The 24578-nt window shown below is 37.2% G+C and overlaps 1 protein-coding gene across 1 annotated transcript in view; it reads left to right on the forward strand.

Annotated features, from left to right (window-relative positions):
* The first annotated feature begins 286 nt into the window (after positions 1-286).
* Positions 287-24578, forward strand: part of LOC108775082 (protein Wnt-6) — a 35758-nt gene continuing 11466 nt past the window's right edge. Inside the window, exons 1-2 of the mRNA XM_018541361.1 lie at positions 287-354; positions 17095-17315. Of these exons, the coding sequence (XP_018396863.1) occupies positions 287-354; positions 17095-17315 (289 nt within the window). The remainder of the gene's footprint in view (positions 355-17094; positions 17316-24578) is intronic.

Consider the following 24578-nt stretch of genomic DNA (forward strand, 5'->3'; position numbering starts at 1 on the left):
GTTGCAATGTCGAGTTTTGCTGGACCACACGATAAGGGAGTTGCGCGGTAGAGGGGACAGTGCGTACAGTTTGCGTGCCAATCTTTGGCCACGAGGTGCATTTGGAACTGAAGAATACGTGCTGGTGAACTCGCGGCGGTTCGCGGTCGACTTTGCAGCCAGACACCGGTGCGCTCACGAATACCACCGTCGCAACCTGGCTATTTCATCGACCGTCAGTGCGCAGAGTGGACAAAGGAAACGTAATTGGTGATCGATTCGAGGGTGTTATTCGAGGGCGAAGGGGATGGAGATGCGCCCCGTTCTCGTGGCGATCTGCCTCCTCCTCGTCACCCCCATCACCGGCTCTTTCTGGTGAGTGACAATTTTCCTCCGTGATATGATCTGTTTTGCTGTGAAAAACGCGTTGCTAAATTTTAACAAGATTGTTCACATTGGATTTATATGAAATTAATAGCGAGACCTATATAGATTATATAGAAAAGATAAATATACACACAAAAAAAAAACCGTAAATCAGTAAGACATAATTATTATAATAAGTGAATAAGCCAATCACAGTAGAAACGTTCTTAAAGCAATAACATAAGTAAGTAGCAAATCTAAAATGTTGGTTTGCTTGCTTACGTCTTACTGTTTGAGTTTTCTTTGCCATAACCTTTGCTTCAAAGTTTCTATTTCCTTACTGCCTTTTCAATTATTCTTTTTCTTAAAAAAGTAATCGTTGTCGTAGCAGTGGATATAAATATTGTATATCATATAGAAGTTGCATTTAAATGTGACAGAGGGAGGGAAAGGGAAGGAGAGGAGAGGAAGAGAGAGAATGTTCTACTTGTTTATTTGAAGATTATAAGTAATATCTTTAATTAATGTGAAAAATCATATTTAAATACAAGTTATATGTTACACAACACACGCAGACAAGTTATATGTTACACACACACACACACACACACACACACACACACACACACATGGTACACGAATCAGAATTTTACCACATCTAGTAAATAGACTTTAGCAAGCTTCTGTAGGATTTAAGAGTTCAAAATGTTTCTCACTGTAATATTTTTAATGTAATTATCTTAATGATTATATCTTAACCAGCAGTGAAGGTTGTCTTCGCGATAGGAATAACAAACGCGTTTTTGCTTCCCTCGTCGAAGTCTCCCAAAAATGAGATAAAGAGAGAAGAGCCTGTCATGTCCTTGACGCCGTTACACGTGATGGCCATAAAAACGAGGGTTAAAAAGACATAAGTTATATATACAACATAATAGTCTATCCCATGTTTAGATAAGAAAATGGGAATATAGAGCAAATATTTTTTACCATAACTTCAATCTTATTTATTAACGAGCAAACATAAGCGTGAATTTTTTTTTACCATTTCATTAGTATTATCATAGATTATTCGTCATAATTTTCTTCTCTTTACTCCACTTAATCGCTTATACTTTTAAGGTATAAATATTTGTTTATTACACGTAACTAAGCTTTCGTATTTTGACGATCTTTTTTAACAAATTATCGCTCTTGTATTTAACGCTAATACTGATTACTGTATTCTCGATCGTGTACTTGTATCTAACCATGACACAAGCGCTGCTATGATATTACGCTTACATGGGTATGAGATTGTCGCTTTGATTGCATTTTAACGCCAATACTTGGTGAACGTGAAGAACTAACGAGTGCTCCAGTTTCGAGGTGCGTCATCTGGGTTATCAATTACGTCGCGCGTTACACGCACGTAAGATGAGTAATGGCGCTATAAATCCTCCTTTGGTAGTTATCCGTGCTCTTATAAGCAAACTCCGTTATGAGAGAGAGAGAGAGAGAGAGAGAGAGAGATTTATGACTTCATTTTGTACTACGTAAATCGCTCATTATTGACGACGCAAAACGCTTCTCTAAATATCTCTTTATTTTTTACTTTACATCGAGAACAATTTCTGGAAAAGGAACGAACCAGTAAATTCTGACTACATCAATCAGAATTCCGGTCATATTTCATAATTGAACACCTGGTTATTTCTACAACTAGAAATTTTGATTGATATACCTAATCAGAATCGCTCTCCGTTTTCAACCAGAAGTTTTCCTCGGTGCAAGAAAACTTATTTTCATTACTTATTAAGCTATTCTATTTTAATTTATTTTAAACTGCACTGATTACGTCGGTTGATAGAAGAAATATAATACTATATTAGAGAGAGTAATAGGTACTGAATAGGGGAAATATTAAAATCGAATGTAATAATTATCGTAAAGCGATTCACGTGATACATTCAGTAGCTACGGTTGAATCCTAATTATCTCGACGAGTAATAATAAATTACTCGGTAGCCTGACATTTTGCTGTGTACTTCACTTTGTTATGTAAATGTTTGCATGGTGATAGAACGTTATCGTGCCCGTGTCACTCGGGATTACAGCATCCGGAGACGGACGCTGTATCGTATCTATCTAGCGTAGCGTGAACTTTATGCATATATCAAGATGAAATTAATTCAATTATATACTGGAATCCATTATAAAATTAATTATTACTCAATTAACTTTGGTGCCACTCCTAGTATATATTATACTCGAATATACTTTCTTTTACTTTGCTATGCTACAACCAGTTTATTAATGAAGATACATACCTACAGTTACTTGTTATCGATATATTACTTGATATTTGGTATTTTGATTGAAAAAAGATATTATAATATAAAATACATTTATTTTTACGCAATATTTTTCACAATTCTTACCTACTCTGGCAGATACGTGAGAAAACGAAGGTGACACCAAAGAGTTAAGAGCGATTATTTAAATTAATCATATTTTATATATAATATATACATATTCTAGTAAAATAGATTTTCTTTATAATTATAAATGAAATATTTTTGTGAGTATACATTTATAACGGAACGAGGAAAGCTTACTTGCAGGAATGAGGATAAAGCCCCTCTTGAGACTGGTTAAATATTTGTTTCCGATTTAAGGCGGATTTCTGTATCCTGACGATACTGCGAGTCCGCACCTTGTTGCTTTCTGGCTCGCTTACCTGTCGCAGCCGTCGTTCACGGCATGTTTGATAAATATATTAGGAGGATGACGGTTTGTGTTTCGATAACAGGTACTTAACGGTCAGACTGGAAACTCTCCGCTCTTTCTTTCTGCGTGCTTCGTTCATCATCTGCGAGTTAATCTGCGGCTAATATCGCGCATGAAGACACGTGTCGCACCGTTTTATCCACTTCAGTAGTTATCGCGACGCATACTACCGCTACAAAATTCAATCTATAAATCTATTAGAGCAATATATTGCACACTGGGCTTATAAGATTATATCTACGAGTTGAGGGGTTTATTTCTCTGTGTGTCATGATATTTCGACATTATTAAAAATAACTTATTGAATATTATGTGCTTATTGCGATAATGAGTATTGCGAGTGTACAGTGTATAAATTTTTTGTCATTTCATTTCAGAGTGGGTATTTATCAATTAGCACGCATTGGCCTTGGTATGAATTTATTGGCGTACTATTAAGCGCATTAACTTAAATTCTCTAAATTCTTTAAATTAAATGACGGGTATCCGCATAAATATATTTCTACAGAATCGACGAAACGTCATTTCTGCGATCCTTATTCCCGCGGAATGTAATCCCTGCTCCAAAAATATTGCGGGTATCATAAATCAGTCGCTCGTACGACCGTTCGTCATCGAGTCGCGCATTACGTCCTTCTCGCGAATCCTCGGTAGGGCCCGCGAGGACCCGGAGCTCCGATTATCCGATTGGAACCGGATTCCCTTTCGTCGATCGGCATTCCTCGGTTTTTTCGCGACGAATACTGCTCTATCTTCCTCTCGTTCCCTTCTACACGCGCGCTGCTGCGTCCTTTCGTCCTTCTCATGCGGTCCTCTGGGAACGAAGGGACTTGCGGAGGAACCGAAAGAGGACGGGCGATTCACGAAGGGACAAAGACGACCAAGTGGAGGAGTAAAGAGGTAAAGAAGTGAGCGAGGATGGACAATGGTCTCGCTCAAAGCGTCACCCGTAAATCTCGTTGAGAGCGTATAATTTGTAAGTCGGCAGGAGCCCCCTCGTCCTCCTCGTCTTCCGTCGCCCTCGTCGTCCTCCGGCAGCCGTTGCCTGCGTTTCTTCCCTCTCAGGATATATACGGAGTTGGATGTATCCACGTTCCTACACAGCAATCGTATGTCCCTGGACGACTCGTGCACTTCTTCGAAGTGCTGAACGCGATATATGCTGATTTTCGTGTAGGTAATGTGGAAGAACAATACCCTGGGTCGTGAAATTATCAGATAGTACTTTTCAGCTTCTGTGGTATCAACTTAATTTAAGATTTATTGTATGAGTCACGATAACGTTTTCGTTCAACTATCAAGAGTAGCTAACTGTTGCATATACGTTTTATTTTCTGAAGAGGGAAGAAGTGCAAGTTCTAGGCCGAGGCATAATAATTATTTTGTATATATTAGAATTATATAGAGATCTCTATAAGATCGGTATAATTGAATGTATTTTAAGATATATTAGTCGATTGATCGTTTGTAACATATTTACAAAGAGGAAAATAGCATTTGATATGAAAAGGCTAATCGTTACACAAATTGAGCGCGTTGAAGCAATTTTTTTGTGGAAAAGCCTTTGCCCACAGCTATGTTTTGTTTAACTCTATATTTTCAGATTAATAATATTTCAGATACATTGCTTATCTAGCCGATGATTGCGCAGTTTATCATTATAGTTTCGTGATTTTTCCTCACCGTTAATCTATCGATCTCTGCACGAGTTCCGTTAAATTTTTACGAACTTTCCATGAAATTACCCCCCGAGGATTACCATAATTACCAATTACGCCACGGACCATTTCGATTTTCATACGAGGTGGGCGTCACGCGTTTCGCATTAATAAGTACCCGCTCCGCGCGCGCCTTCACGCGTTACTTCGTCTCCGCGAGCGACGCGATCGAGCGGCGGATAGTCGCGCGCGATCGATCGCAGGTGCGTGGCACGCAGACAGATCCGAGAACGAGCGATAGATCGGTCGGCCGCCGATGTATCGTAACGGCAACGTCTCGGCGATAATACGATAGCGGGCTCGCGAACCCGGCCAATGGGCCGCGGTGGGCAGTCCGCGGCTACCATCCCGCTGGTTGGACAACTCGATCCGCTCCCCCACGCTCCCACCTGGACCATTCTCTCTCGTTCTCTCTCACCTGCTGTATATTCATAATCATAAGACCGCGCTCATCGCGTGCGTGAGCACGCATGCGCTTAGATCGTGTATGCATCGGTGATCAGCAAACTTATGAACTGTAGATTGCAAACGGCAGGTGGATTTATTTATTTAAAAAGAATCCAGCTTGTGTATGCAATTAGGTAAGCTTGTATATCAATGATATAAAAATTAAATTAAACTGAGCTCCCGAGATATTAAATAATTATATTAAATATACATGAATTGACGTACATTGAATAAATTCATGAATCTAATAAGGTTTTTAAAAAATATATAATACAATGGTTAATTATATATGGTATATTATACGCACAAATACCTACACATCTATTCTACAGTGACTAGCATTAGCTAAAGTAAATGTATATATAGATTCATTAAATTACTGATATTTGAACTTCGTTTAAACTTTTACAAACTTTAATTTTCAGCTTTTTAAAGTTCAAGTATGAAATAAATTGATTTTTATAATATTAAAATTTCCAATAAATTGTACTTAATATAAAAAATTCGAGAAGGCATATTTAAATATATTATATTTTCTTATTTTATTTATATATGAGGGTGCTTTGATAAGTAACTTAGTTTGATATTAAAGATAACAATTTACACTTAATAAATAATAAATGATCAATAAATAAACACTTTTGTTTAAGCAACTGTCAAACAACAAATTACTGTTAGAATGACTTGTGATCATACAATATTCATCCATAGGAAGGACATTTTATAACCACGTATTATAGATATCGTTGTCGTTCTCTATTATTATGCGAACCAAGTTCCTTATTAAATCACCCTCGTAATTAATATAATTTATATATAATATAAATATGTATGTATATATGTATAAACACATATATACATACATACATATGTGTGTGTATGTATAAGTATACGAAGAATGCAAAATCGTTTATTAACACATTGATAATAGTTCGGTAGCTTGCAAATAGTAATTTATCATTTACCAACGGAGCTTCGCGAACGTAGATGGATATTAGTGTTGGAACTGTTAAATTAGATTAAATTAAAACCAATTTAATATTTTTATATTCTATCTATAATAATTTACGATACGTCTTGCGCGGAAAGGCATATTTTATGACACGCTTCTAATATGAGTATTATTAGAGTCCGGATAGCGCGTAATAATTCTTGATTACTATAATTATACGATGTATGTAGCTGATCGTGTCGATACATGAGCAGTGACGCTGGTGCTAAAGCGGTCTTAATCATAGGTACGAGTTTTATTCTCAGAACATGCCAAGCAGGATCTAAAATACCATAAATTGATGATGTTTTTCATTTTATGGATTTGTAACTATTCAATTAAATATACAATTTCTCTCTCTCTCTCTCAGGTCAGAAACTCAGATATGATATTTACATAATTTTTTTGTAATAAATACGAAATTTATAGAGCGAGGACATTTATAGATATATGATTGTGATTTTGAATGAATGAATATCACAATTTTTCTTGCCACGCGAAATATTTCCTGTATGAATGATAAAATTCTCGATTCTTATATTCAAAAAAGGTTCGTTGCGGTCATACAGTGCCAACGTAAACACGCATAATTCATCCCCTTTTCATCTCCCTATTCCACATATGCTTGATATGCGTTCGCTTGCTGCATGAGATTTCTGAATTAAATATAGTACCTCGAACTTTTTCCAGTCACGAATACGCTCGATCATTCGCGACCGAGGCGGCCGCGTTCCGGTACTTTGCAAGATGGAAATACGATAGGTGCATAACGCACGTATTCATATGCGCTGTGCATGCCAAATTAATACATTCATACATGTAGAACAACATTTCAACGAGCACTGCACTTTTCAGTAAGAGAGTGTTATTTTTGTTAACATTAAAAATATATTATATTATTTATTTAGTAGAAATGAATTAATCTTCACTAATTATTTTATTCATTGAGAGTTAATATTACGCTTGGTATTAAAAATAAAAAAAAAACCATGACGAATATGTCTTTGTAGAAAGGATTCGCTTCCAGGAGTGTCGAGCGGTCATTTAACGGTGGTTGTAATAAGCAAAACCGCTCGTCGGTTATCCTATAATTACGACCGTTTCCGTCGGTTTATGGTGACACTCGCCATAAATTCGTCGCAGTAAGATGAATCGTAAAACGTTTGCGGGTGATAATAGCGAGAATCTGGTACTCTAATTATGGTTTTGTCGACGCTTTTATAATACCGCAACGTTTCCAGTGATTTTAATTGAAACGGATGCAAATTTCTTTGCATCTAAACTTACATAAACTTGGTTATATACAGATTTTTACTAAATTTTTAATTCGAGAAGTGATATCGTATCTAGCGGTGGACTTAGACACTTAGAATATTAGAAAAATTTGAAAATAGATCCCAACAATCTCAAGAATTGTAATTGTCTACCGCTATAGATACGATATCACTTCTCGAATTTAAAATTTAGATGTCTATCTGTAGAGTGTAGATAGACATCTTTAGAACTTCAGATTAGAATGCTACGAAAGTGTTTAGGACATTCTTAGACGTTTATTTACTAGCGCTAAGGGTGTTCTAAGATTTTTAGCTTACAATTAATACTTATAATATCCTAAATATATTCTACACATGTATATGTCCCAAAATATTTAGGACATATTCAGGACTATCTATATTGATACGATAATACTATTATAATAAATGTATTAGTACAATTAGTAAAATATCATGGTATACGTTCTTAGTATATATTAGAAAGTTTATACGAAATAATTGATGCGATACACTAAATATAAAAATATAATCAATATTGCATATATTAAATAGAAATTTTTATTAAACCCACTTGTTTTAAAACGGTTCATAGTTTGCCCTTCCTAACGTCATAGACTTGATTTTCTTTTGGCAAGCGGCACGCTAAAGAAATGCTCGATTTGTCACGATGCGGGGCGTGTCAATCATTGCTGGGTCAAAATACGGTGAGCATAATAACGGCAGTGAGCCGGCAATGACACGGATATCAGAAACGGGGTGGTTAACGACGGGTGTCCGCGGTTAGGAAATGAGGCCCCTCGCCCTCCAGCCTTCGTGCTTGCACACTGGCTCCTCTCTTTGCGCGAAATGCAGCATGGCGTAACGCAACAACACGCACCACGTGCGGGCCACGCACAATGCTCGTAATAATTTCTCTCCTTCTTTCGCGCTATCGCTTTTGTTTATTTCTACCATTTCCTTTTTTTTCCTTCCTTTTTTCTTTCTCTTCCTTTGTCGACGTCCTCTCTTTCTCTCTCGTTGTATTCCTCGCCTTGACCTTCCCGAGCTTCTCTCGGTCTTGCTCTGTTACTGTCGTTCGTGTACTACCGTGCCTATAAATGATTTACGTTCCCCCTATGGAGTACCGGATTGGTCATGGTTTCGCTGCGCCAATAATACGGTGTTAATGCGACTTTATGTCGGGCGTGAATGAGTACGTAACCCTTTTTCAATTTTAGCCCTCAGTCATTCTTTTCTCATTTATATTATTTTTTTCATCCATTTATTTATTGTATTGTCTCTGAATGAGAGATATAATTGGATAAAAATCGTTATTTTTGTTAGACATTCGGAAATTTTTGCTATACGTTTCTAAATTATGTTTATTATGAGTATATTTGATCGAATAAAATATTTGTTAAAGGATAATTAGTTCCCCCCACGAAAGGTAGATTTTATTTTATTATTGGTACGTTATATTTTCTCAATGTTGTATTTATTATTAATATTTGATCAATTCAAATGACGTAATTAATATTTCTGTAATGCGTACTCGACATATCGGGTATTTTTCAGGATGTGGGCCACGATCAATTTTGATGGAATGTTAGAAACAGAGAAAGAGAGGGGGGGAGGGAGAGAGAGAGAGAGAGAGAGAGAGAGAATCTCTGAATGCCTAGGCATGCCAGAAGAAGAATTTGAAATTGTTTTAGTGGCGCGTGCAGAGCGCATCTGCTATGTACGGAATTTTAAGACCCCGTCACTATCACAGATTACTCGAACTTTATCGGTCAGAACCCAATATCGGTTTTATTATGGCAAACGCATACCACGCATAATTCATTACGGTAGACGCAAGCTCGCGCATGAATTCCGAGTCCTCGAGTCTGAAGAAGCTGATTAAAAATTCGCACAATATGGTGGCGAGACCGCGTGTCTTTTTTCTCTTCTCTGGACGCTCGATTCAGCGTCCAGGTTTAAACGGAGCACAGATTCTTTGAGATTCACAAAAAGAGACTATCAAAAATGTAACCTGGTCTCGATGACCCTTGCCATCAATTTGTTCGGGACATTCTCAGGCTGAATCAACTTGCTCCTTTTTTCATTCGTGATTCTTGTTGGATTCACGATTCCATGCTACCATATGGAAGTTCTAGCTCCACACTTCTTTGGTCCTTCTTCGTCTATAACTATTGCAAACTTAATAATGTCGTATACTATTCTAATAAAATAACTCATATTAAGGATCTAATCAATATAATTTAATTATGAGAAAGACTATTTAACGAAAGAAGAAGTATATAACGTTGTTTGTAGCAGATATGGAAATTTGAGACAAAACATATTATAACTTGCACAAACAAAATAAGTGTCCAAAATATTCAAAGAATGTCATAGCTTTATTTTTGGGGAAAATGTAAGCTTAAAGGTATATATTTATCGCTAAGATTAATTTTTTAGCGGTCATTTTTTGATCGACAAGATAACGATCGCGATAAAAGCGAGTTAAAATCGAGAGAACGGAATGAAACGAGCATGTAAAATGAGCACGCGCCAGGAACCACTTTGGCATATGTAAGCTCAGTGATAGAGTGGTTTCGTTCCGTCGTAGTCCTTTTCGTCATCTGCATGGCCCGACGCCGCTGTCTGTTTCACGTCGTCGAGCAACAAGAGAATGATTTAGATTGAATGCGCATATTTAGCAGCCACGAGTTGTTGTGACTTTCTACTTCCGCTCGCTATTAATTCTTTTATAAATTGTTGCCCCTCTCCTGGCTTCTGCATCACGTTTCAGATGCATTATGTTTTTTAATATCAAAGATGCTTGCAGTAGAATTTACTCCATTTTTTGCGTGGAGAAAATAATTTTTATATATGTAATCTTATTTGAAAATGATTTTAAGTAGAAATTCTTCCTTTAATGAATGTTATTTGATATATCTTGATAGCGAAATTTCCAATTTTCTTTATAGCATCTTTCTATTTCATACACTTTCATTTGAACTGTGCAAAGTATTCGAGGAATCTGCCAGTGGGCCTCTATCAACTCGTTTTCTCCTTCTTCTATCTTCTCTTGCTTCTTTACGCGGACTTTCTCGTTGAAGCGATCTCTTTTCTTCTTCTCGTTTGTTCTCTATAAGACGTGTTCTCTCTTCCTCTCGCGAATCCCTTATTTCTCCGCCTGCCTCTCCATTCGTCGCTCGTTCTGCAAACCGGCCGGCCGAAAGAGGCCAGCAACGTTGCTCTCTCGTCACTGTCTATCTGAGCAGACAGCGTGGAGCTGCCTTCGAGCAAAGTGAGGGCGTCTAATGAGGCAATAAATAAGTCGACCGCCCTAACCGGCCTCTCCACGCTTTTCGTTCGCGACGACGTGTCCATCCTCGAGTTCTTTTCTTGCCTCCGCGTACACGAGGTGGGGCCGATCTCCTCGATTCTAGTCGAGATCCTCTTCTCTCCCCCCTCCCCCCTCGAACGTTCCGCTGGCTCGATTGTCGTCGATTAAACCGAGTCTTCTCTCGTTTTTTCGTCTAGTAGCGGATCCCGAGAGGCCTTTTTGTGAGGGCTGCCTTGTAAGAAAAGACGCACAAGCGAGTGACGGGACTGTTAAAGATCGTTGCGCATATATATTCGGTACGTTGAATTTTGTTAATTTAACAAACAATGAGTTAGCGATGTGGTCATCTATAAATGTGATCGCTATATATTCCGGGGCGATATATTATGCCGCTGCGTAATAAGTTCTCATAATTGCATACTTATATGCGCCGACAGGAAAAGTTTACTCGTATATAGACAAAAAATTTATATTTACGCAGGAAAAACGGATTTGTGGTAGTATCTAAAATCCATTCTTTAAAACTTTTAGAATGAATGAATCTCACTCTGAAGTGTGAAATTTTAATCTTAAAAATTAAAAATATTAAGCTCTTTTTTAAGACTACCTCAATTTTCACTCTTTGGAGTGAGATTCTATTCTAAAGAATTTAAAGTGAGTATAGATACAGATCAGAAAATAATATTTTAGTAAAATTATTTTTATTATTTACTACATTGATTTATTACTCGTCTAATTGTAGGATGTATTTTTAACAGAATTATATGTGAAATACAACTGCTTACTTATAACTATTTTTTTAACCTTCGATGTTTTTATTTCATAATTCTTATTGATTTAATTCCTTTAGAATTATTTATATTTTACTAATCTCTCTCTCTCTCTTTCTCTCATCTCGAATGAGCGAATAAAATTGGCATATGTTAAGTCTGTAGAAAGGTACGAAATCGCAATCGACAGATGGAAGACGAATGGCAACGTAGTTCCTGACCACTCCAATTCCCATTAACTTGCCTCTGGCGATATTAATAGACGTGAGTGCGAAATGTTCGCGTAAGCGGCGCTCGTCAAAAGCGTGTTTGCAATAACGCCATAACTTTATTATCCGCCTCGGGGATTGGTCTTTTAGTATCCACGCACAGCGGTTCTACCGTTTATTTGACTAACGGGGTGAGAAGCGCGTGGCCACTAGGAAACGGTCTTTGAAGTCAAAAGGTCGGGTAAACTCTGAGAAGAGTTGCCTCCGCCTTTATTTGTACATGTGACGCTTTTTCAACGAAAACTACCAGTGCGAATTATAAGCGCAATGAGATTAGAATAAATCATGACGAATTAGCGAAGTGCATTGGATGTTATTTTAACTTACAGTGTGATTTGTGATTCAGTTTTCAACCAATACTGTTATTAAATTTTTTAAACCATATGTTGTGACGGAAATCTTGTAATTAATTATAGTATATCGTAATAGCGCTATAAAAAAATTCACGGTAATACAGTTTATGGTCGCGTAGTAATAAATATTTGAATATGAATATTATATCATTAAGAGTCAGAGATTTAATTTACATTTACGGTGTAAAGTCACTTATCGGTATATTACTACTAAAAATAAAATATGTAAGGCACAGTTTTCGAGATTTACATAAGGCACGATAATCTGACAATTTATTTGAGTACTTGTGTATAAAAGTACTTGTATACGCATAAATGTTTACCATCTTTCCGACCGGCATTTTTATTTCCTCTCTCTCATAAAATTCACACAATGTAAGACTTTTGAACCACGACAATAACCTACACTTGATATAATGTTTAACTTCTCGTGTAGTTTCGCATACTGCAACTTCTCGGAATATATAGCTATATCTATGTCGCTCGTCTATTATCTTGCGCTTGGTATGGTTTCGTTGCATTCTCGCGTAGATTGATGCCAAGTCGAGAAATAGTATATGCGTTAATTCCAGGAAGATTTCGCAGTTTCTGACAGCTGGTCGCGATCTAAGAGAAGTAGGAAATATGCGTAAAGTCGCATCTTCCAATCTTTTTAATCAATAGTTAACCCGAAAGATATATTTAAGATTGTATGAGAAACAATTAGGAAAGTATTCAAGGACTGGAAGATGCAAAATATTTTCACAAAGATACAGAATATAGTAATAGTGATATTTAATAAATGGAGAAATACCTCTTGATGAGAACATTCTCCTTGATGCTATATATAATGCAATATGTTTTATACGAACGGCGTTTTCGTTACGAAGACAGGATACCGTTTTCTTCGGAGAACCCTCGTAACAGATTGAAGAAGCTTCGGCGCTTGTCGTCCGTCAGACTCTATCGGGACCAAGGGCCTTAACAGGAATATCGACGAATCGAAGTTCCTGCGGCTTGTACTCTGTCAGTGGACCTGATCGTCCCGCGAGACATTACATGCGCCATATTTTGCTCCAACGAGAGCGACGCTGCTCTCCTTTTTTCCCCTTTTCTTCCTCTACCCCGCTCATATCTCCTTCTACCTCTCTCACGCGCGAAATCATCCCACGATCTCTCGATCGAGGGATTTCTCGTGAATTCCCGTCCGCGTATCATCTCGCGTATCATCTCCGTTCTTGTCGTCGTCATTCTCGGTTATAGTCGCCACTCGAGGTGGAATCCTCCTCGCCCAAATGACGATGTCACTCTCGTGCACGACTCTCCATGTCCGTACTACTCCCGCGGAGCTTCTTATTCCTGTTCGTGCAGAACGAAAAGCGGGGAAGGAGGGAATGGAGGCACATCGGGAACGAACGCCGTGGCGATGTACATGGGCGCGCGAGCAACCGTCCTTAACGGAATTATTGCCATTAAGGTCGTTGCATTCCCGAGAGGCCGTCGTGTACGCGCCCTGGCATCCTACCGACGCAGAACTAATGATCTTAATTAACGTTTCGTAACGAAGGTCGCCCGGACTGTCCTCTTTCTTCTTCTTCTTCTCCATTTCTCCCTCTTCCCTCCGTAACCCTTCCTGGGCCCCTACCGTTTCTCTTTTTACCTTTCCGTCTTCGTGCCCTTCGCGGGTCCGCGCTTCTTCCACTTCGTCCTTTTCCCCTACGTCCTTCTTCTGGTACCTTTCTGCCTCCGAGTCGTCTTTCTCAACTTCGTAGTTCCCACCGCTCGTAGTTCACTCAGAATCCATTTCGCTTTATTCTTCTTCTTTTTTTTCTACCCCCGGCGCAATCATCAAGCTGTCTCCTCTCTGCTCTCTCCTCCCTCTTTACACCCTCTCGGCATACTCGTTCGTTCTTTCCGTTTCTATAGGGTCTTCCTGTACCTCCATAACATTTCTTTCTTCTTGCTATGTGTCTTTCTTTTTCATTCATAGGATTACGTCGCCACGATGTTTAATATGCCGCAGCTTTAATTATCGTAATGGTGTTAGCGTGTCCGGCGCGGATTCAATTGTCCTACTATTCGTGATGTACTATCGTTGTTCTTATATCTTCTTCATCTACTTCGGCGATTTTTGCCCGTCGTTTATTCTCTTATGATGCGGTATTGCAAATCTCATTTTTTTTTCTCTCACAAAATTTCACCATACCTTCACGGAATTCCATCACATGATCTTAGTTTACTGTCACTTTTGTCATCTTTTCGTCATTTCATTCATTTGATCTGATTTCGACCATTCGATCATTGATTTTTTATAATAAAGTTTTATGCGTTAGGTATCACTAAATGTGAGAGATGTTTAGTATATGTACGCGTGAAGCATACCGGAGAAGAAGAAAAGAGAAGAGAAACAGTAACTTTCATTGGCACAATAATTTCACGTTGTGTCGACCGCAATTGCACGGCATCAATACAATTACTATAATTCACTCGTCGTTAGTAAATTACGTGTATCAAGCTGATACCGCCACTTTAGTAACCACAATCGAATAAAACGTATTTAAAGCTTTAGCGCTTTCCCCTTGTTAATTTATTACTCTATTATGTAACTATTATAACTTGTTGCATAGTACGATCTGATTATTTGCGTAGCGAACATGAAAAATTGGTAGTATTAAAGAATTCGTTGAGAATGACAAATCTTCCGTGTTCAGACGATGTTAATGGGGTAAATCCGAATTCTCTGTAAATAGCGAAGCACCGACTGATTTATGAGGCACAACGGTGTGCTTAAAGAGAAATAAATTCTGATCCAAACACGAGCGATTAATCGCGAGGATCAGGGCTGCGTCGAGACATAACACTCGTGCTTATAGAACCACCGAGATTCTACGGGTTTTAGAAGGAATGGATAAGCGTCACGGAAAAGGAGAGCTGCCGCTTAATCTCACATTCACACGAGAGCGTTCCTTTTTCCACATTGCGCGCGGAAAGATATTGCGTAGCTAAATAACCAGCAACTCGGCCGCGGGATTTGTAGCTTCCGTAAATTATTCTAACCGTTTCCCTCTCTAACGCGTGTCTTGAGGGAACGACGTTGCTCCGAGTTCCTCGCGGTTCGCACGATTATATCGTTACCTTGAGTATTGAGCGCAGATAAATTAATTAAACACGGAAGCGTTTAGATTGTTGCTATTTTTTGTCATTTTCAAGAACAAATATGTATATCATGTGTAATTACATATAAATTTTTTATTTATATCAATATTTATCTATTATATAATCTTATCGTTGATAAATTATTAAATTTAAACGATGCAAGAGATATATATGTATATACATTTATAACAATATTTTCATTTATTAATAATTTTTTGCTCTCTAAATCCCTTGGAGTGAAATTTTACTTTAAAAAGTGAAAAGAATTCAGTCAGTCTTGAAACAGAGTGGCTCAATTTTCAATCTAGTGAGATTTCGCTCTTTAGAGTAACAATTCACTCTAAGAGGTATAACAAATTTATATTGTGTAGGCGTTTTCTGCCGTTGTATGTAAAGTCCGTTCGAGTGATCGTTCGTGCAGGAACGCGAGCGTCTGTTTGCTTGAGAAAGAGGAGAGGAAAAAAGGGGAAACTCGCGCGCGGAAGATTCCCGAATTTTATAACCGTCGCGGTTTGCCCGTGAAATGTGATTGAGCCCTCGGGGTCGTGTGATTGCTTATTATTATTGGCTATCCGTTTATGCCTCCTCGGTGCGGGGAAAGAGACGAGGCAGAGACGCGAGCTCGCCGAGGACAGTTTAACGTAACATCCTGACAAGCATACACGTTACTCATTAATATTCATTTTTATAATAGAACTGTAAGCTCACGCTACAATTGAATCTATTTATAACACTGTGTGACCACAAAAATTTTCCAAAGGTCGCGTGGGTTTAGTTATGTCGGGGGCACGGCCCACTACCATTTCCCCAAGGGATTTGGCAAAGTTAAATCGTACAAAAATGGGGAATCAATTTATAGTTATGAATTTTGAGGAATACAGGTAGCGCGATTTGAGGTCAAATATATATGATAACAAATATACGCCGGAACTCTGCTTATAAATGATTGCATTGCATAGAACTCTGTGAGAACTAACGAGAACTTCCGTTGAAACTGATAGAAATAGTCAGCACGTCACTTTTTCTAGAAGTTTTATGCCATTTTGTATATATAGGATGTATAAAAATTGTTAAATATTGTTATTTTATTTTGAAAATGCATATCTTAGTTGGTTTTTAGTAGAACTATCGGGAACTGTTGCTAAAAGTGCAAATATTAATTTTTTTCTCGTACTTTAGAGGAAATCTGACGTGCCAGTTTCGCGTAGTTAGCACGCCATATTTTCAATTTTAATTTTTTTCATATTAAAACTGCGGAACTATTTTTTATTTCTAGGTAGAACTGTAGAACTATGAAAAGTGCTACTGGAACTGTTGTAATTTTTTTGATATCGACAGAATGTTGTGCCAGCTTTACAGATCCTACTATATCTAATGCTATCTCATGTATTTGTAAAACAAAGTTCGCGCTCGCGCGCATAAGTGTGAGTGTGATTATGTGTATGTATGTGCGTGTACGTATTTGTGATAATATTTGATCTCAAAACCATGAGAATAGCGCAACTGGTACTCCTCGAAATTAATAACTGCAAATTTATGCCCCATTCTTCTACGATCTAACTTTACCAAATCTCTTGGGAAAATGATAGTGGGCCGTGTTCCCGACACAATCAAACCCACGCGCCCTTTGGAAAATTTAAAAAATTGATATATAATAATATATATATAATAATATGATATATTTAATCATATATTTTAATTTTTGATACACAGGACCGTAGGAAGCCAGCTGGTGATGGATCCGATGCTGGTCTGTAAGAAAACAAGACGTTTAAAGGGGAAGCTAGCTGACATTTGTCGTAAGGAGCCATCTTTGTTGAAAGAAATCGCGAAGGGTGTTCAAGTGGGTACTAGGGAATGTCAATACCAATTCCGAAATCGAAGGTGGAACTGTACGACCGTTAGGAGATCTCTCAAGAAGATTCTGCTCCGCGGTAAGTTTCATTAAGATATAATAATAATTAATTTTAGAAGTAATTAGAAATTGAGGTTGAATAATTTATATTACTCTTAGTTTATTATTTGATACATCTAATGTGTAATGGACTATTTCAACGTATTAGGGACCATATATCTTTAATAACTTTTTCCATGTTCAAATGGATTTAAATTTAGAAATAAGCGATTTTTTTCACATTTTATAATTAACGAAGGGCATTTAAAGATATTCGAATGAATCCTTTGCGCACGTCGGATACTTGATTCCGTAAATTCGTGAATTCGGTCGCATTATTCGCGATTCATGGTCGCAAGGTCGAGCAGACGCTATCCCGGGCCCTGGTCTCTCGTCGAGAAAGGGATCTCCGGTCCTATGGTGCCTCTTTCAGGAGCGAGAAGGGGACCCGCGCACGACAATGCACACGCTAGCGGCAGATTACAGGGCGCTACTCGTTCGACATTAGGCGAACCGGATGTCGATTACACACTTCCCTACAGGGCCTGAGGGCGATTTGTTACGATTAAATGCCGGTACCCGATCGGCACACCTCCAGAATGGGCTACCCCTTTAGGACCTTTAAGGATCTTTCTACGTGCGAGGCCTTTAAGGAGTCCCTCCGCGTGTGGAGCATGACGTTGACCACTCTATATACCGATACGAGTGTATTAACGATTGTAAAGCACGATGTACAACAATGGCCTTGGTATTTTTACGTTTCCATTTAGGATAATTGATTATTATTCAATGAAAAATGATAAAACTTTTTTTTATATTGTTACGCTTACATGTCTCTAAATTCGATTTATTATACATAGAGTTTATTGGGATAAATGAAAATATTTAAAAAGATGCAGTTTAAGATAGATTTATCTTTAAAGAAAAGGAAGATGTCGATTTTTCTGTCTATTCTTTATATAACACATATTTTTTGTTCAAATTCTTTATGATGCATTTTATTTTATTGTATGTACAGTTTGGAGAGGGACATAGTGTTTTTTTATATGTTACTATTTGAGTATGCCCTTTTCTCGAGTTAGGATACGTTACGGACGAATAAGTGGTAATTATTTTTAAATTAACCTTAATGGGAGATTCTAAATATATATAGTGTCTCGGTGACTCTAGAAAAAAGATAATAACTGCTCTCTTTAATGTTGGGACTACTTTGACACGTATACAACTATGAAATCAAACTGCAAAGTGTCACAGCAAATAATAACGTGTAGTAATATGATAATAATTATAATGTCACCGGTATTGCCAACAAGAATACTTAATTGGTCGGAATGTTGAGAAATCGAAGTTTCACGATTTTTATGTTATTATAGACCGTTTATGTCATATCCGCGTTCGTGTCATTATTATCTATTAAAAAATTGATTCTTTATGTATTATTTCCTTGTTTTTTTGTCAGCAATGTACGCAAAAAAAATTACGTAATTACTGAAATAAAAAAAGAAGTTTACCTTGTTGAAAATTATTATTCGTGTGACTTTAATGCAGCGCTTTATAATATATTTTATAGATTTCGTAATTTTATAGAATACAATTATTTTTAATAGAATATTTCTAAATGAAAGTAAACATCATATATATGATAAACGAGGAAAATATCTTTGTGTTAAGTTCTTTATCGAGATGTCAGAATTCTTCATTTTCAGTTATTTTTATTTTCATAACATTATAAAAAGATTTTATATTTTGTATTTTTTATTATCTTTAAAGGTTTTTTTATCTTGATAAAAATTTACTTAGCGCTTTTCTCATGTAGAAGAGTACTTGTATAAATTTATAATTATATTATCGTCATCATATTTAAAAATTGGCGTGTCACGCTTTTTTGAAGCCTCTTTTCGTTGAGGCTGTTGGAATTCTCTGATTTTGATGTGGTTTCGTATTCGGGGATTTTCGGGGTCGATTATTTCGAATCTGTACACAAAAATTGAAAATTTGAAATAGTGGATCCAATATGACGGACGGAAAAGTAACGGAAATCAGATTGTTTGAAAGATTGTTTGATTTTGGTGAAATTAGGTTTATTGGTGATTTAGGGGGCGTTCGTTCCGAATCTGTACTCAAAAATTGAAAGATCGAAATAGCTGATCTAATATGGCGGACGGAAATGTTACGGAAATCCTAAAGATTTTTCAATTTTGGTGAAATTTGGTATATTGGTGATTTAGGGGGCGTTCGATACGAATCTTTACTCAAAAATTAGAAGTTTGAAATAGTTGATCCAATATGGCAGACGGAAATGTTACGGAAATCCTTAAGATTCTTCGATTTTGTTGAAATTTGGTTACAGGTGGTTTTTGGGGACGTTCGTTACGAATCCGTATTTAAAAATTGAAAGTTCAAAATGGCGTTTCGATTCAGTTTTCTAAAATCTGTTTCGTTAATCTGGCGGATGGAATGTACGGGGGATTTTGGTTTTAGTGTTTTTGAAGTAGAATTTAAATTAGCAAAAAAAAGCCCGTCAAGAATATGTACTTGATTTTTCATTTGCTGCTATTTTTCTTTGTGGCTGTGCCAACTTTAGTCTTAAGTCAGCACAGCCACACTGTGGATCGAATCCTTCGACGTAAACGATGAGCAAAAAAATCGGATTCTGGATATTCTTAGAGCAAATAATTCTAGAAACATTTTGATACCAAAATGATCCCTGTAATTGATTGCTTTAATGTACTTTACTCTTGTACGCGAGTCAGCACAGCCACACTGCAGGTCGAATTTTTCGACGTAAACGATGAGCAAAAAATTCGGATTGTGAACATTCTTAGAGCGGTGAATAAAAAAATAAACTAAATATTGTTTATCAAAATGGTAGAATTAATGTGGCGATCGAAAACAATAATGAAATTCTAAAGGTTTTCAAATTTCAGGGAAATTTTGTATTAGTAGGAGGAATTAGAGGAGTTATTGATTTCAAAACAAGTTTCAAAGAAACATAATTCATGATATTTAAAAAGAGTATAATAGACCATCGCGCGCGTAGCGCGCGCAAGGAATGTGCTAGTATATTAAATTATATCAAATAATATAATAATTATAATATCTACTTTCATCGAAGAATACCATTTTCATTGATCTTGCATAAGCACACAATAGATGCGTTTATCTCGTCGCGGAAAGAAGGGAATTGGCAAACAGTCACGAACGAATTTCATCTTGATCGCGTAATCATATTAACAGTCAATCGTTCGGTTTTTACACTTAATCAAATATAAACCTTTATCTGTGCGCGGTAAATCTGAATTCGATGAAAGACGAAACTGTTCGCGTGGTTCGCTTACTCCGTTAGTCATCCGATATATTAATTTCGGGTGATTGGTCACGACAACCAAATCGAAGACAGCGTGTTCAATAGTCCGTGCTATGCTGGTCTCCAGCCTGTTCAGATCGGTGTCTTATAGTAGCTTGACAGATTGACACCGTCCGTCGAATATTAGTGGCAATATGTTCCTTTAATTAAAGCCTTTCTGCTACGATGGACCGCGGCTAATCTTTCGATTTTGTCTCCCACTTTCACCCTTCCCTTTCTTTTACTTGCTCTCTCACGATCTAAAGATCGCCGTCAATCCTATCGATCGTGATTTGATGCAGGATCATCTCTCAGGTAATACGCTAAATGCGGACACGCGTGGAATCCACGCCTGGCGATCGATGATCGTATTAAGCACGACACCGTCAGGGATGCCTGACGATCGGCATTCACTTGTGAAAGATGCGGGAGATAGTATATTATTAACGAGACAGCTCGTCGGCCCGAATAAATAAAGCGATAGTTTAATTAAGCGAATAGACATCGCGCTCATCGGTACGTTCATTTATTTTTGGGTATTTCAGAAATCCAAGCATCCTACAGGATTTATATATATTCGTTATTTATTATCACATAAAAAGATGTGTAAATACATATAATTTATTCACAAAACTAATAATAATAATGAAAATGTGACAATAGAAATAAGAAAAGTAGGCGACAAATCAGTTTGTCAAATAAAAATCGCTTTGTGTTGAAAAGCATTCGTGAAGTTAGAAATTACACCCAAATAATGGTAGACCTCTGTCGGGAAAAGGTTGGACAGCAGGTACATAAATCTTGTCTACAAAACGCATTATTGGACGATGCGGATCGATGACAGGGGTGGCAATGTGTTAACCGGTCGTTCCGGGTGACAATTCTCGTCGTCATCATTTATCTGTGACTCCGTTCGCGGACAGCTTACCTTAGGAAGTCCCATGTAACCGTTATACCGTTTTTATTGGACTGCTTTGTAGCGACTCTATGTATTTCTATATACTTCCGTATTATATTGTAATCTTATTGAATTATTGTTGTTAGAGAAAAAAATATTGTTGTTATTATACTGTACACAATTGTTATTTAAATTACTAAATCATAATTTTAAATTACTGTTATTAGAGTATTATAATTATGATATCTACTTTTTTTTTACGGCCGTTATTTCTTTATTTGATTATTTGATTTAAAAGAAGAAATTTATTGGATTTTTTGTCGAAGGGCTACATTTTTATCTCTTGGATAAAAAATTAGAAACTTTTTGAAATAAAAACAATTGACAATTGTTTTTATTTAAAATATATACGAACCAATCAGTGTAATACTTTAAACAAATCTTTAAATTACATGCAAAGATTGTGCCTACTATTAAAGAAAAAAGAATAAATTATTATTAATCTGTCATTTTTAATCTTTAACATAACACATTATACTATTTCTTAGAAATCTCGCTTTTGCGACATCGTGAATAGGGTCTATTGATACACGTGACTATTATCTGCTACAAGCTGAAGACAGATCGCGGTTAGGAATCTAGGTGGAAGAAATATACGACTTTCTAGGCCACCCGTTTTAACCAAAAAGATTTTAAGGAACACGTGGAGTTTGGCTACTGAATCCTAGCTGTTCGAGCTATTCTTTTCTTTTCAGAAGTTTAGAAAAGATAAGTTATATATAAGAAATAAATATTCTACTTTTCTTTGTCAAGAAATTAAAAAACGAAACAATAGTGGAAGCTCTGGTAGTGGAAACTTTCAGCCGGTTCTTACTTTTTATTTGAATTAAACACAATTAAAAATATAATACGCAATAAGATATAGTATCTAATTATAAATAACCGAAGCATTTTAAAAATAAAATGAATATTATAAAAGTAGTAACGTATTATTATATGAATATTTTTTATTCATATTTTATAAGTCTTTTTTTTATAAAAGTAGAACTTTTTCGCGTGCTAAAAATTATTTATAATTATTTTAGTTTTTAAGATGCTTATTGTAACATCAAATTATATTATACAGTTTTCCAAGATGTTTATTTATAGGTACATTAATATTAAGTTGCTTATCAATTTAATATTAATGCAAATATTACTCTTCTAGTTTCGGTTTAGAAGTTATAACTGTGTCTCGAGACGACCTTTATCTTAAAATAGATGAAATTGCCCGATTACATCACGTATTTGAGATCAAGTATGATCATTCGATAATGTTTAGTAACTCGCAGAGACAGATGCTTGTAGGTTTTTTTTCCAAGCCGAAAATTCAACTGATGATACATCAGAGGTTTGCTTATCTATCGTCCATTCTCGGATGCATCTCTGGGGAAAAATTCCTAACGGGTGAGTTGGGGGAGGGAAAAAGCGCATGAGGATCCACGCTACCGGCGGCGCCTATCTTAATTCTCGATTGACGTTTATTTATCTGGCGACGTTTAATTTTTATGGGCGCGATTCGGCCGATAGTTTAGGCTCAGCAGGTAGCTCCCGCTGTGTGGTCCCGGGGACCCCGGGGGCCCTCAGAGCCTGGTATAACATTCGTGGACGAGCAGCACCTCTTAATTGAGGGGTGCCGCGTGTCGCGATAAGACGAACACGGGCGTCAAAAACCCGTAGAAAGAGCTACCTTTGGAGTAAAGGGAAGCGGAGGAGGAAGGAATTTATTGTGCTGCCCCGCGCGCACAGATCCCCTCCGGCAGGTACGATCGTCGAATCGATGGGCTTCGACTAAATTAAGAGAGTGGTTTTCTTCATTCATCCCGAGATTCCACGGAATTCACGGAGTGACGAAGAAAACGGTCGTCTAAGTGGTCGCCTCCTCGAATCAACAAATTGTCTCCTCTCTCTTCTTTCTCTTCTTATCTTTTCTCTCTGAACGGATAGTGGAAGGGGAAGAGGGATGGCTAGGGTCACAACGTAATGATTTTGTTCTTTCATTGAGAAGAAGGCCCGAGGTTAACGGGTCGCATTATGGCTTTCTCGAAAGAACTTTCTCCCAGCCATTATAAGTCGCAGATTCGAAGATAGAGCTGTTGCAATTAGCTACATCACGTTGATTCATCGTTACAATTAGATTGATCGCTCTCATGGCGACTTTGTTTTATCGCGATTGATCATATGCTTTGCGATCTTAAGATTACTTTAGAGAGACGTTTCTTTTCTTTGCGGTGTATGTGTGTGTGTTTCCCAACTCTCTAACGAGGATGATCACCTTGGAGCATTAATAAACCCGAGTTCGTGCCTTTGTTTGTTCGCGATGCTTTTCTTCCGTGAGAGCGGAACGGTCGCAAAATTATTTATCTCTCTGCAAATTAAAACTTCTCAGGACGCATATGTTTTTCAATGTCATAGTGAAAACCGTTTACCTGAAAAATTATTTTGCACATTATTTACTTTTGTTGTTGGAATGCAATGCTTACATACAATTGTTATACGTGCATAATTTATGTATAGCCTCTCTTGAGCGACAAAAAATTATTAACAATGAAGAGACAACGAAGAGAAGAGTAAGAAAAGATGAGAAGATTTCTTGACCCGTTAACACACTCGATGAAAATAAAAAGAACAGTTCACGTAATAAAAAGTGTTACCGCAGTTTCTCCACGACGGTGGTCTGGCAGTCGCTTTTCGAATCGTACACAACAGGATTGGCTGAGGTTATCCTTAATAGGATAGAGGGGCAACAAGTTTAGTGGAATCTCTACTAAATCGGGGACTAATTATTCGACAGTGAGGGCGCCGGCGATCCCGCTAATATCGCTCATAAAATCTTCGGCTCATCCTATTTTACGATCTTCGGATGAGTCTTTATAAAACACAGAAATGTGTGAAGCACGAGGAAACGCGTGAGGGCGTGAAATATCAAATTTGGGGAATGCCGAGTTCCACGAAGATGACGCTTCTTCAACATTGTTATAAATACTAATTTTTATTTAATTCATTAGTCATTTTTTAAA

The sequence above is a fragment of the Cyphomyrmex costatus genome, unplaced genomic scaffold, assembly GCF_001594065.2.
Source record: "Cyphomyrmex costatus isolate MS0001 unplaced genomic scaffold, Ccosl1.0 scaffold281, whole genome shotgun sequence".
Classification (NCBI taxonomy): Eukaryota; Metazoa; Arthropoda; class Insecta; order Hymenoptera; family Formicidae; genus Cyphomyrmex; species Cyphomyrmex costatus.